General features: G+C 34.8%; 1 protein-coding gene across 1 annotated transcript in view; it reads left to right on the top strand.

Moving 5' to 3' along the window:
* The window catches only part of LOC130048735 (uncharacterized), a 49,322-nt gene extending 38,206 nt beyond the window's left edge, over nt 1-11,116 (top strand). Inside the window, exons 5-7 of the mRNA XM_056145775.1 lie at nt 307-479; nt 985-1,072; nt 10,712-11,116. Coding sequence (XP_056001750.1) covers nt 307-479; nt 985-1,072; nt 10,712-10,728 — 278 coding nt within the window. The 3' untranslated portion in view covers nt 10,729-11,116. The remainder of the gene's footprint in view (nt 1-306; nt 480-984; nt 1,073-10,711) is intronic.
* Nucleotides 11,117-12,521: the final 1,405 nt, after the last annotated feature.

Raw genomic sequence — 12,521 nt, 5'->3', positions numbered from 1 at the left:
TGCACCTGTCCTTCTGTAACCTCAACTACTCATCGACCAGCTGCTTGTCAATCAATCTTCTCCTCTACTCATCGATCTTTGAACATACCCACTCTTCAAAATTGCATTATCATTTTTCTTCATAGAGCGCACTGGTATACATGCATTTGCAATATAGGAGATGTGCAATTATAATACCAGTACATAAGCGTTGATTGAAAATGGTTTCCATTTCAAATTTGAAAAGCGGTTGAAAAAAAAAGATAAGGGATGGAACAGAACTTGATAAGGTTCGAATCAATTAACAGCATGGTACATGTATTTCAGAGATGTTCCAGTGTTTAGAATTTTACTGGTATTCTAACGGCCCTGCAATGTTGAAAGTGACCGCAGGCTCAGGAAGTAATCCAACGACTTATTTCAGTCAGACCGTCCCAGAGGGCGAAGATGTTCACTATGAGTTAAAACGCATTGATGTAGCGGCTTTTCACAGCTCACTGGTAAAACAAACTATAACGTCAAATTCAATACGTTAAGCTGACTTGTATTTCCTATCATCTGAACTGTGTATCATTTACACATTATCTATTCTCAGTTGTTTCACATTGGAATTTATTATGAAATTTCTTGTATTTATAGATATTTGAAAAGAACGTAATTAGGGGGTTAGAATTACAGAGAAACCGACACTTTATCAAATTACTTTCTAAGTAAAAGTACGCCGGCGTTAGCGCTCAGTGTAAAGTACGCCGGTGTTAGCGCTCCGTGTAAAGTACGCCGGCGTTAGCGCTCCGTGTAAAGTACGCCGGCGTTAGCTCTCCGTGTAAAGTACGCCGGCGTGAAGCGTTGTCGTTCCTATCTTCATGTATTTTCAAAAATAAATTAAATTTTTCATATATAATCTACTTTTTACTTTAATTTCTGTGGGACTTCAATTTTATGTGAAGAACCCCAGAAGATTAAGCATAACTAAACCACAATGATTTTCTTATTTTACAATTCTAGGTTCGCTTTGTTGGATTCAAAACCTTAACATCTGGAGGCGGACAGTATCCGATCGGGATATATCTCATCAGAATGGTTGACTGTCCATGTAAGTAAACAATCCTTCCTCAGACGTATATATCTTTGATTTCTCTTTGCCTCCAGGTTCCAATTTTTTTCGGAGGGGGGTTATAGCCGTTTACGTGTTCATTCATTCGTTCGCATCAATGAATCATAGTAATTCCAAATAACAGTGAGACGGCTGTAAATGAGATGTTGGGTGTAGTCCACGTGTTCAGGCATCTAACGATTTGTTGAACCCGTTGCAATAACATTAATCATTGACCCACTCCTAGTTCACAGTGATGTGGGTTGTATACTTAAGTGAACTTTATGAAATATGGTTCAGGTGTTTACCGGCTGTATTCCTGATAACTTATTAGTTTTTTATTTAATGTTATAGGTGTATAATTACACAATAGATGTCCTTACCATGTCGGGAAATATTGACTTGCGCTTTTTTTTAAAACACATATTCTACATAAACAGTGTTTAATTACTCAGGTCTTTTTAATCACAGACAAGAGGTACTGTGAGCAATGCTCACTAAGAATACCCCCCGCTTACCCCAATCTCCCAAAGGGTGTTGGTAATAGGTATAAACTACCTCTTTTCTGAGTGTAGTCAAACAAATGGCATGACAAACCGAACCATATTGCTACTTCGATGTCCAGTGCGTGTGACCTTTGACCTTTTGACCCCAAAATCGATAGGGAACATCTTCATCCCATGGGTAGTCCATATGTATGATATGGTGACTGTAGGTGGAAAGGATAACGCTTTAGAGCCCGGAAACCATATTGCTACTTCGATGTCCAGTGTGCTTGACCTTTGACCTTTTGACCCCAAAATCAATAGGGAACATATTCATCCCATGGGTAGTCCATATATATGATATGGTGACTGTAGGTGGAAAGGATAACGCTTTAGAGCCCGGAAACCATATTGCTACTTCGATGTCCAGTGTGCTTGACCTTTGACCTTTTGACCCCAAAATCAATAGGGAACATCTTCATCCCATGGGTAGTCCATATGTATGATATGGTGACTGTAGGTGGAAAGGATAACACTTTAGAGCCTGGAAACCATATTGCTACTTTGATGTCCAGTGTGCTTGACCTTTGACCTTTTGACCCCAAAATCAATAGGGAACATCTTCATCCCATGGGTAGTCCATATGTATGATATGGTGACTGTAGGTGGAAAGGATAACACTTTAGAGCCTGGAAACCATATTGCTACTTCGATGTCCAGTGCACGTGACCTTTGACCTTTTGACCCCAAAATCGATAGGGAACATCTTCATCCCATGGGTAGTCCATATGTATGATATGGTGACTGTAGGTGGAAAGGATAACGCTTTACAGCCCGGAAACCATATTGCTACTTCGATGTCCAGTGCGCTTGACCTTTGACCTTTTGACCCCAAAATCGATAGGGAACATCTTCATCCCATGGGTAGTCCATATATATGATATGGTGACGGTAGGTGGAAAGGATAATGCTTTAGAGCCCGGAAACCAATGTGTCTACAGACGGACGGACGGACAGACAGACGGACGGACAGACAACCCGATTCCAGTTTACCCCCCCCCCCCCACAACTTGTTGCGGGGGGTATAAAAATACATAAAGCCGAGAAGAACGTCATCATATGCAACACTTTGAATTAATTTCGCAATAGTCATGTAAAAAGAAGAGTTCATGGCCACCGAGTTGGTGCATGGCGCCACATTAGGGTTCTGCAGATTCACGCCCCTCATATCATTATAGGGGTCCCGTGGGGATATAATTTAAAGTCTTTTATCAGCATAGACACTATCATGGGTATTTATGGTTTATCTTTTAAAAGAACACATCTCGTTTTATACTGCTACTGAATATTAGAATTTAACGAAAGTCTATTAGTATCATGTAAAAATAAAAAAAATCACATTCCATTATCTCGTAATTACGAGAAAAGATCTCGTTATTGGATAATTATCAAATTTTGCCGATTTTTCAGAGTAAAAAATGACAAGAAATGTAAAGGTCTACATTCCAATTTTTTTTAGCGTAACATGTTTATCAAACATTACGGTTAAACATACCTAATTTTGCAAAGATGGAATGTGCCAAAAAATGGGGTCAAAGGTGAATTGTTAGAACAAATTTAATCTGTCTATGGTGTAATAATTACATAATAAAGGGAAAAAAAGATAAGTAACAATACCATATACTTGAAAATGGCATAAATAATTGCAAAAAAGCATTGAAATTGATATATTTTAGTCTGGTGTTTAAAAATCTCAGTAATTCTATGATGAAACTGATGCAAAATGGTATAACTGAGACACTATTTTAAAAACCTTGCTCTCTTTTTCACATGATATCTACATTATTACAAAATGACACAAAAATATTATTACAGATTAAATAGATTCATTAAAATCTTATTCTAAGAAAAGGTTAAGATACTAATATGGGACCATATTTGTCTGCGATCATGAAAATTCTTCATGTAACACCAATGACAAATGTATTTTGACCACTGACAAGTAAATTACACCACTGACATAAAAATAACAAAAGTGGACCCAAACACTTTAACAGTAAAGCTACAAATATCACTCCTTTGAATAATTTCATACATTTCCTTTCAATGAAAATACAATTTGGGCACTAGTAATTTTGCTTGTACGTACAAATGATGAAGGTGGGTGTTACACCACTTATATTGTCGTTACTCCACTGATCATAGTGTTTGTGTAAGTTACATATGCAGTAATAAATGATGTCAAAGGCAATCACCAAAAGTCTCAACATAGTTACACCATATACAAATTTCAAATATATAACTGTATTAGGTCACCTGAGTCATCCAGGTGATTGCTATTGGTTTGTGTCCATCGTCATGCATTGTACATTAACAATTGGACACTTTTAACTTCTTCTTGATAACTACCATTCAAATTCTTTCATTTGGTATGATGCATCCTAGGGACAAGGGGAGAATAAATTGTAAATTCCAGGACTCCTTCACCCCTGGGACCCCATGGGAGGAACAAAAATTGACCCATTTTTCAAAAATGTTCTTTACAACCGCAAATCTGTAAGGAAAACTAAATGCATATTTATGAAGAGCACGAAGTCCTCTATCAAAATTGTGCATTTCATGGTCAATGGGGTATGGGATAAGGTTCTGATACAATGACTCCAGGGTGGGGCCAAACTTGGCATATAGTGTGTATGTGTAAATCATTTAAGTAACATTTTCCTTAATGCTTTTGATACTAGCTTTAAAGTAAATGGATACTTAAAAGGAGCAAGTGGTCTTTAATCAAAATTGTAAATGGGGTAAGGGTTTGGTATCAGGTTGGGGTTAAACTGGTCATAGAGATTTTATGTGTATGTTTGCAAATGAACATTGTTTAACTTCTTTTCAATAACTACATTTTCAATGGGATACATTTTCCACAGTGCAGCACGAGTTATCCCCCCCCCCCCGAATACAGAGAGCGCACAGCACATTGAGGTCATCATTAATTATATAGAATTTACTATTTCTTATTGTAATTAAGTGCGAGTTGAGAATTTTTACAGAAATTGTTTCCAGGTGTCTGTCATTATATATATATATTTTTTTTTTTTTTTTACAGATTACTCATAAAAGTTTGAGTATTGTATCATAACTTGAACAGAATTAAACATCAAATACTGGAGATGGGTCTATAACCCCTTACCCCACCCCTTCAATTTGAGGAAGGTATACAATGTATTCTAAAAAGTGTTCTCCATAAAATCGAAGAAACTAAACCTTAATTATGATTTGTAATACCAATAAGTTAAATCAATTAATTTATCAATGCTGGTTAATTAGAATTTTACCATATGATATAAACATGTCAGTGGTGTTACAATTTTCCTCAGTTGTGTAACATTATTCTTTGGTACACAACTGACAGTTGCACCAATGATGTATTGAGGTTAAAAATGTCGATGTAGCCTTAGAAGTTCATCAAACACAGATAGCAGCAAGCTACATCTAAATTAGATCTATAATAGGAACTATGGATGAACATTCCATGCTTCTGCTTTGAAAATTATCTGTGAAATCAGTGTTACACCATTGACTTGTTTAAACTGTACTAATTAAACCAAACTTATCAAATTTGAAAATATTTCAAGATCACAAATGAGGGTCAAGTTTAAGTTTCTTTATTCACTCAAACCAACAATACGTGGTACATGAGGTCAAATACATGTGATACATTCCAATGGGAAAAGAGATACAGGGAAGAGAGACACAAACATAATCATGTTCACACAAGGACAGGACAGAAAAGAAGGAAGCGAGAGAAAAAAGAGATGACATGTATATATATGAGTTGTGGAGGACCAACTAAATCGTATATTTTTGTTATAAACAAACATAGGTTTCTCAATTTTTTAACACTTGTAGTTGACATAATTTCAGAATATTTAACCACAATTGGATATGTACAATACCTTGAATGTAAAAATTGTATTTATGGCACGCATTGTTTTGCATTCTAAAATAAAATGAAACTCGTCTGCAATTTGACCTGAATTACAAAGTGTACATCTTTGATTCAAAGGAATATTTGGAGGGTGTACTACTCTTTAAATGAAAAATATGTTTCAAAAATTTTAAATGTATACGTTCAACAATATCAAGATTTTCATAACCCCAAATTTCACAACCATATATCAAAACTGGAACAACGATTCTATCAAAAAGATCGATAGGTAAATTGAATTGTCTTATCTTATTCAAATCGCCGTACATCGCTTTTTGAGCTTGTTCACATAAATGAGTTTTCACTTTACAGAAAGAGCCTGACCGAGAAAATATAATTCCTACATGTAGATACTTAAATTCTTTTACAGTTTATATGGCATTACCATTGTAATAGAATGTCTTAGTCGGCATTCGACCTTTTGAAAAAAAAAATTAAATTTTAGTTTTGTTAACATTTACATTCAGTTTCCATCGTGAACAATGCAAATAAAAACTATTTAAAGCATTTTGTAAATCTACATCTGTTTCAGCCATAATAACAGTATCGTCAGCATATAACAAAATAAAACGTTTCAGATATACATATAATTCATCTTCAAGTATACTTGTTACACTTTGCAAACCAACAATGTTTTTATCCAGCAAAAACTGTTCCAGGTCATTGATATATAAGGAAAAGAGAACAGGTGACAAATTTTCCCCTTGGCGGACCCCAATGTTACAGTTAAAGCAATCTGTAGTTGTACCATCTAGATTCACCATAATATCTTCGTACATATGTTTAATGTAATTGAAGTATTTTCCCGTAATCCCATTTTCAATAGTTTATGCCATAATCCAAATCTCGAAACCGTATCAAATGCTTGTTTAAAATCTATGAAAGCGTAGAAAAGTTTTTTCCTTCTCTCAAAGAAAATATGTGATAAAAATTGTAGAGTTAGAATGTGATCTAAAGTTGAATACCCCTTCCTTCCTAAAACCCGTCTGGTTTTTCATTTATTAAATCAAAATCCTCTGTAAATGATTCTAGGCTGTTTCAAGCAATGTTTTTGGTGACTGAAAGTGATGCCACTAATGACAAGGGGTATTCACACATCGATTTGATATCAATTTCCCAATGTATTTTTAGATTTTACATCTCTGTTACACCACTTATCAGAAATTTTTGTACATGAATATTTAACCTTCTCATGATATTTTATCAAAAGTTCAGAGTCATGATTTTATGAAAAATTTCAAAAGAAAGCACACTTTTACATGGTGCAAGTTTATTTTTTAAAATGAAATTAGTTATGGAATTGTAGATGAAAGAGAAGATCGGGATTTATTGACGGTCTCAAAACGCCAATTTCCGTAGGTTGGGGTCAATTTTCTTCTTTAAATGTATGACAAAAATTTAAAATATGTATTGTAACATGACATCTTATTTACACTTGATTCATGGATACTCATTTTTCCCCATTTACATAGCTCATTAACGGTCTCAAAATGCCAATTTCCGTAGGTTGGGATCAATTTTCTTCTTTAAATGTATGACAAAAATAAAAAATATGCATTGTAATATGACATCTTATTTATACTTGATTCATCCTCATTTACATGGCTTATTGACAAGATTGTTTGGAGGGACTGAATAATCTGTGAAATTGTATTACCCTATTACGAGATAATCATCTCATAATTACGAGATAACTATCTCGAAATTACGAGAAAAACAAGTAAATATTGGTCACATGATATATTTCTTTATATGAGCTCTCCTCTCCTCATTCCGTCAGTGTGTTTTGGATGCTGTTTTAAATATAAGATGTCACTTTCCATCCAAAACATGCCAATTATTAGAATTTTTAGAAAGTTAACTTAACGAGTGCATTTAAAATACAAAGGAAAGAAAACGACAATCTATTATTGTAGGCTTCTGCACTATAAATTAATGAAATCAATTAAATTCCACAAGTTTACGATAATATAAGCTAATAATAAAGTTAAAACTATCATAATGCTCAGTGTAACTGTGTATGAAAGTTCAAGACTTTCACTGTCATTTGTCACATATCGTCCTCAGTGACATATGTATATACCCTCACAGTACAATATATGATGGAATTGATCAATATAAAAAGGAAAATATTGTATACTTTTGTGTATTTAGTCTACATTTGTAAATAAATAAATAAAATAAACAACAAAAACAATAAAAATCCAAACTTATGTCAATAAGTCTCATTCCTACTCGAGCTATGTGGATCAGTATGTAAAACTTATACGGTACCAATTTTGATGCACCAGATGCGCATTTCGACAAATAATGTCTCTTCAGTGATGCTCAACCGAAATGTTTGAAATCCGAAATAACTATGAAGTTTTAGAGCTAAATATATCCAAAATCAGTATCTGATGCTACATGTACATCTAACAATGGTGAGGGTTTGTATCGGTACATATTGCAGAAGGAGTCACATAACAACTCTACATGCAAGGTGAAGATAACGAACAGTGATCAATCTCATAACTCCTATAAGCAATACAAAATAGATAGTTGGGCAAACACGGACCCCTGGACACACCAGAGGTGGGATCAGGTGCCTAGGAGGAGTAAGCATCCCCTGTTGACCGGTCATATGCTTCAAAAATGTAATTAATTGCAATTCATTACAATTACTTTTCCAATTATCCCAACCCTGTTTCACACCTATAGTTTACAATACTTTCAGAATTGTATAGCCCTTCACATACATGTAACCAATAACTCTCTCCACATGTATACGCTTTGAAGCTACTAGCCTATCATGAATAACCTCGGTAGGATCTAACTGACTCTTTCCCTTCAAAAATGTAGGTGCATTTACCTGACCATTGTGGTTTGCAAATATATCCTGTACCATTATCCCCCGATCGGCCATGATGTTATCACCTCTTGAGAAAAGGTTCAAATTGGTATCAACCAAACTTGATCTTTCTATAATTTGTCTATCCGAGGTAGACACCCCCCCCCCCCCCCATATGAACTTGATACAAATGAGACAGCACCACTGGGTGTAATACCTACCATAGTCTTCAGTGTGTTTATATGTGTGTAAGAGGACCATGTGGCTGACTGTGCCTCCAAATCTGAAACAAAAACAAAAACCAATGTTAGCTCAACATCTTCCTTGGCTTGTTTAAGTTTCATAAGTGTTAGAAATAATTGATTTTCAGGAGTAAGTAAATGGCAGTTACACTTGAGTTCATACACTGCAGGCCCTAACACATTAAAATATAGCTGAAAGTGTTCATAACTGTTGAAACCAGTGTAATACTGAACCATTCTATTGTTATTCGAATGCATCATCCCATGTTGCATCCATCAGATGATGTGTTTGGTATGTGTCGAATTTCCCTCAACCTCTGCCGTTAGGACGTGGAGTCTCGTCACATTGTTCCTCAACATTTCCTTTGTTGAAGATAAATATGGATGGAATGGCACAGGGCTTCAGCAAACACCTCTCACCTAACATTCAGTTTGTGATGCAGTGGAATTCAAACTGAACTACGTGCAACAGTTGTCATGTAATCTTATTTGATTGTCCATTTTAATTGAAACAGTGTTTTATCATGATAATTCATAATAGGATTGGACAGCAGGCACTGCCTTCATAAGTCCTCTCCGTGTTGTCCATTTTTAGACATATGTATATCACATAATATGTACTATCAATTCATAATTATCTACAATGACACAGATGCCTTATTTATAACTGAAAACTAAATACTAACTCCATGTATTATGACTATTTAAACATTTACTTACTTTATTGCAAATTCTGTCTCTGAAATGTAAAATAAGAAACCACAAAGCAACACGAACTTCACAGTCAATAACAATTAAATTTTAAACCAATTAAAAAAGAAAACAATAATTCAAATGCTTAAAAATACAAAGATTATCAATCAATCAATTCTACTGCATTGCACTGATTGTATGTACCTGACTCCGTGACTCGGTAGTCGGACTCCTGGAAATGGTAGTGCAAACTACATCTTTTTTTCCCGGGACACCATAGCTGTTTCGTCTTTGGATCCTCTCGTTTTATAGCTACAAGCCACTTTAATTGTAATGCGGCATCTTTTTGGAATCTGTGGCCATTAGATCGCCCACAACCAGGCACACAACATTATCTAACCATCGCAATTCTTCTTAAAGTTGATCAACATAAGAGAAAAAGTGAAAATAACGCTCTAAAACGCACGCGTGACTTGATCAAGCGTCTTTCGTATACCCTATAGCAAACTCCGCACAGTGTCAATTCTCCGGGACTACTTTCCCCTACGAATAATGATATTGGAGTTGTAGCGTAACGGAATATACAGAGCTGACCGGAGCTTGACCCTATAGCAACACAGTAAAATTCAGAACCGGAAAAGGTGATCGGCGAACCCTATTGGAGATCAAACATCCGTAATAAAACAAGAATAAACACCCGTTGATCTGACAATTTTTGGTTTTTGAAAACATAAAAATGGACGTATAAATAATCCGGCTCTAATGATATTAGTCTTTGATTATTGTATAACCCGATAAAAGAAACAAAACACACAATAAATGTGCGTAAACATATGCTTTTCATATTTCTAAAAATGTGATTATGACCGGAACTAAACTTACCCGGACTGGAACGTAAATTGTAACCCGGAACGGAAATCATAGGTATTTAGCGTTCCTATGGGAACTCTAAACTATTCGTAACTAAAGTATACGACACTGGACGACAATATGTACCGCCACATACACTTTAAATAAGATCAGTCCGATTTGCTGACCAATCAACGTAGAGGGAAATAGTATCAAACGCTTCCAAGACTATCCATAAGTTGTGCAACTCTGCTTTATTAAATATACATATATTTTGTCTTAATTACGAGAAAGTGGAAGGTGAATTTATTTTTTATATGATACTAATCGGCTTTCGTTAAATTAGGCAATCTACAGAACAGTAAACTTATTATAGAATTCGCATCCCTTGGGGCTAGTGATACTTTTAACTAATACCCAACTGACTAATAAGGCCTGTGGGCCTCTTAACTAATAGTACTCAGGTGACCGCGATCAGGCCTGTGGGTTATGCAGAAGTGACCTTGACAATGTTTGCCAATTGTTCTCATTGTTTAATTTGGATTTATATTTCAGGTTCTTGCATCACATGAGGAAATTTCTAATAAGATTTCTCCCTGAAGGAAGACTGGACACTGTACACATGTTGGTGACCTTTATTGGAGATACAACTTTGTAACAAACAAGAACTTGTGAAATCAAATGTATAATGACACATGTTTAAAATGTACATATATACGACAGAAACATATTACTGTCAATGTACAATATGATTACTTATATAATGCTCACTCATTTTAGTACGTGGGCTGTTTAATATCAATTTGATATTATATAATAACTTCTATTATTTCGTTTCCGGTGAATTACAATATGTACATGTGTGTACATGGTGTGAAGGATTTATGTCAACGACAGGGTCGAAATTATTGTAAGCAAGGTTCATGTCATTTTAGAATAAAACGAATTTCATACTTGAAATGGTTTTTGTTTTAACGTAACGTGAAATCATGAAAGAAATTTGTATGACCTTGATTTTTAAGGTCATATTACAGGTAAGTTGAATTGGTTATTGGTATTGAAATGTGCAAGGCAACTATTACGCAATAATCACAAAATACATCGACAAGAGCATCTTCGCAAGCCAAGTGTTCGATTCGCTTACTAGAGTAAGCGTTCAGATGAATTTAGATCAACATAAAAGTTTATTGTTAAAAAATGATGAAAGTGAAGCAGATGAAATTCATATGACTAGTAAATGATTAGAAGCTGACCTTTTTACACTTAAGACTTTTTGGAAGAGTTGTCTGACCTTTGTAAAAATAAGAAAAATCTAATTTTCTAAAAGTGTGTGTGGTCAATGATTAATTTTATTTCATATTTTCATAAAAAGAAAGTGTATGCAAATTTCTACCAAGAGATTAGTATGAAAATATAATTTGTTTTTAAAATATTGTAATAAAACATGCTTTTCCCATATACTTCAATGTTAAATTCTAGGTGAAATAAATCAAGCAGTAAACAAAATTTTGGAAATTCCTATGGTGGATTATTTTTATTTGATGAACCCTTCAAAATGATACCATGATTACAAATATTCCACTATCCATTTATTAGATATGAAATATGCTCATTATACATTGAATACCTTAAAAATCGGTTTTTAAAGTAGCGATTGCAAGGTATCACGTGGTCTATTCATGTAGGTTTTTTTCCTGATTCCTGAATACGTCACATTCCTGAACAGAACTTAAAAAAACCATTGACAGTTTTTTTGTTTTTAGTCAAAAACGTTCCGGCCGCAAAAAACTGTGTCAATGTTCTCTGCTTCTATCGCACATAGAACTACCATTTTAGTATAGATTTGATCCTGAGAAAATCCTTCAAATATTGATATAAGTTATGTAACAATTCATTATTGATAAAGGTGTTACTTGTTCAATTGAATTTTTCTTTGTGGTGACTTTCGTCGTCATTTCCCCCTCAGGCACCTGAAGTATGGATATCACTACCCCCTCCCCCTTTTTAAAAAAAATAATTGTTTTGGTTGCAATAATTTCTCTGAAATCTGTGAATTCCCGGTCTTTCTCATCCCACTTTCGATTCATGAAATCGTTTCACGCTTTTTGTAAGATTAAGAGATATCGGTAGAAGGCCAATCTTACAAAAGAGGGATGAGATAGACTGGGAATTCACAGATTTCAGAGAAATCATTGCCACCAAAAAAAAAAAAAAAAAAAAAAGACGGGGTAAGTAATATCCATACTTCAGGTGCCTGTGATTTTCCCGGGTAATAAGTTTTGCCTAAGTCACGTAATTCGCCACCGTGAAACAAATATGTCCTGTGTCAGTGTCACCGCTGCCTGGCTATGGAAAGTCCATTTGT

The sequence above is a fragment of the Ostrea edulis genome, chromosome 7 (genome assembly GCF_947568905.1).
Source record: "Ostrea edulis chromosome 7, xbOstEdul1.1, whole genome shotgun sequence".
Taxonomy (NCBI): domain Eukaryota; kingdom Metazoa; phylum Mollusca; class Bivalvia; order Ostreida; family Ostreidae; genus Ostrea; species Ostrea edulis.
This window is presented reverse-complemented; position numbering and strand designations above follow the sequence as displayed.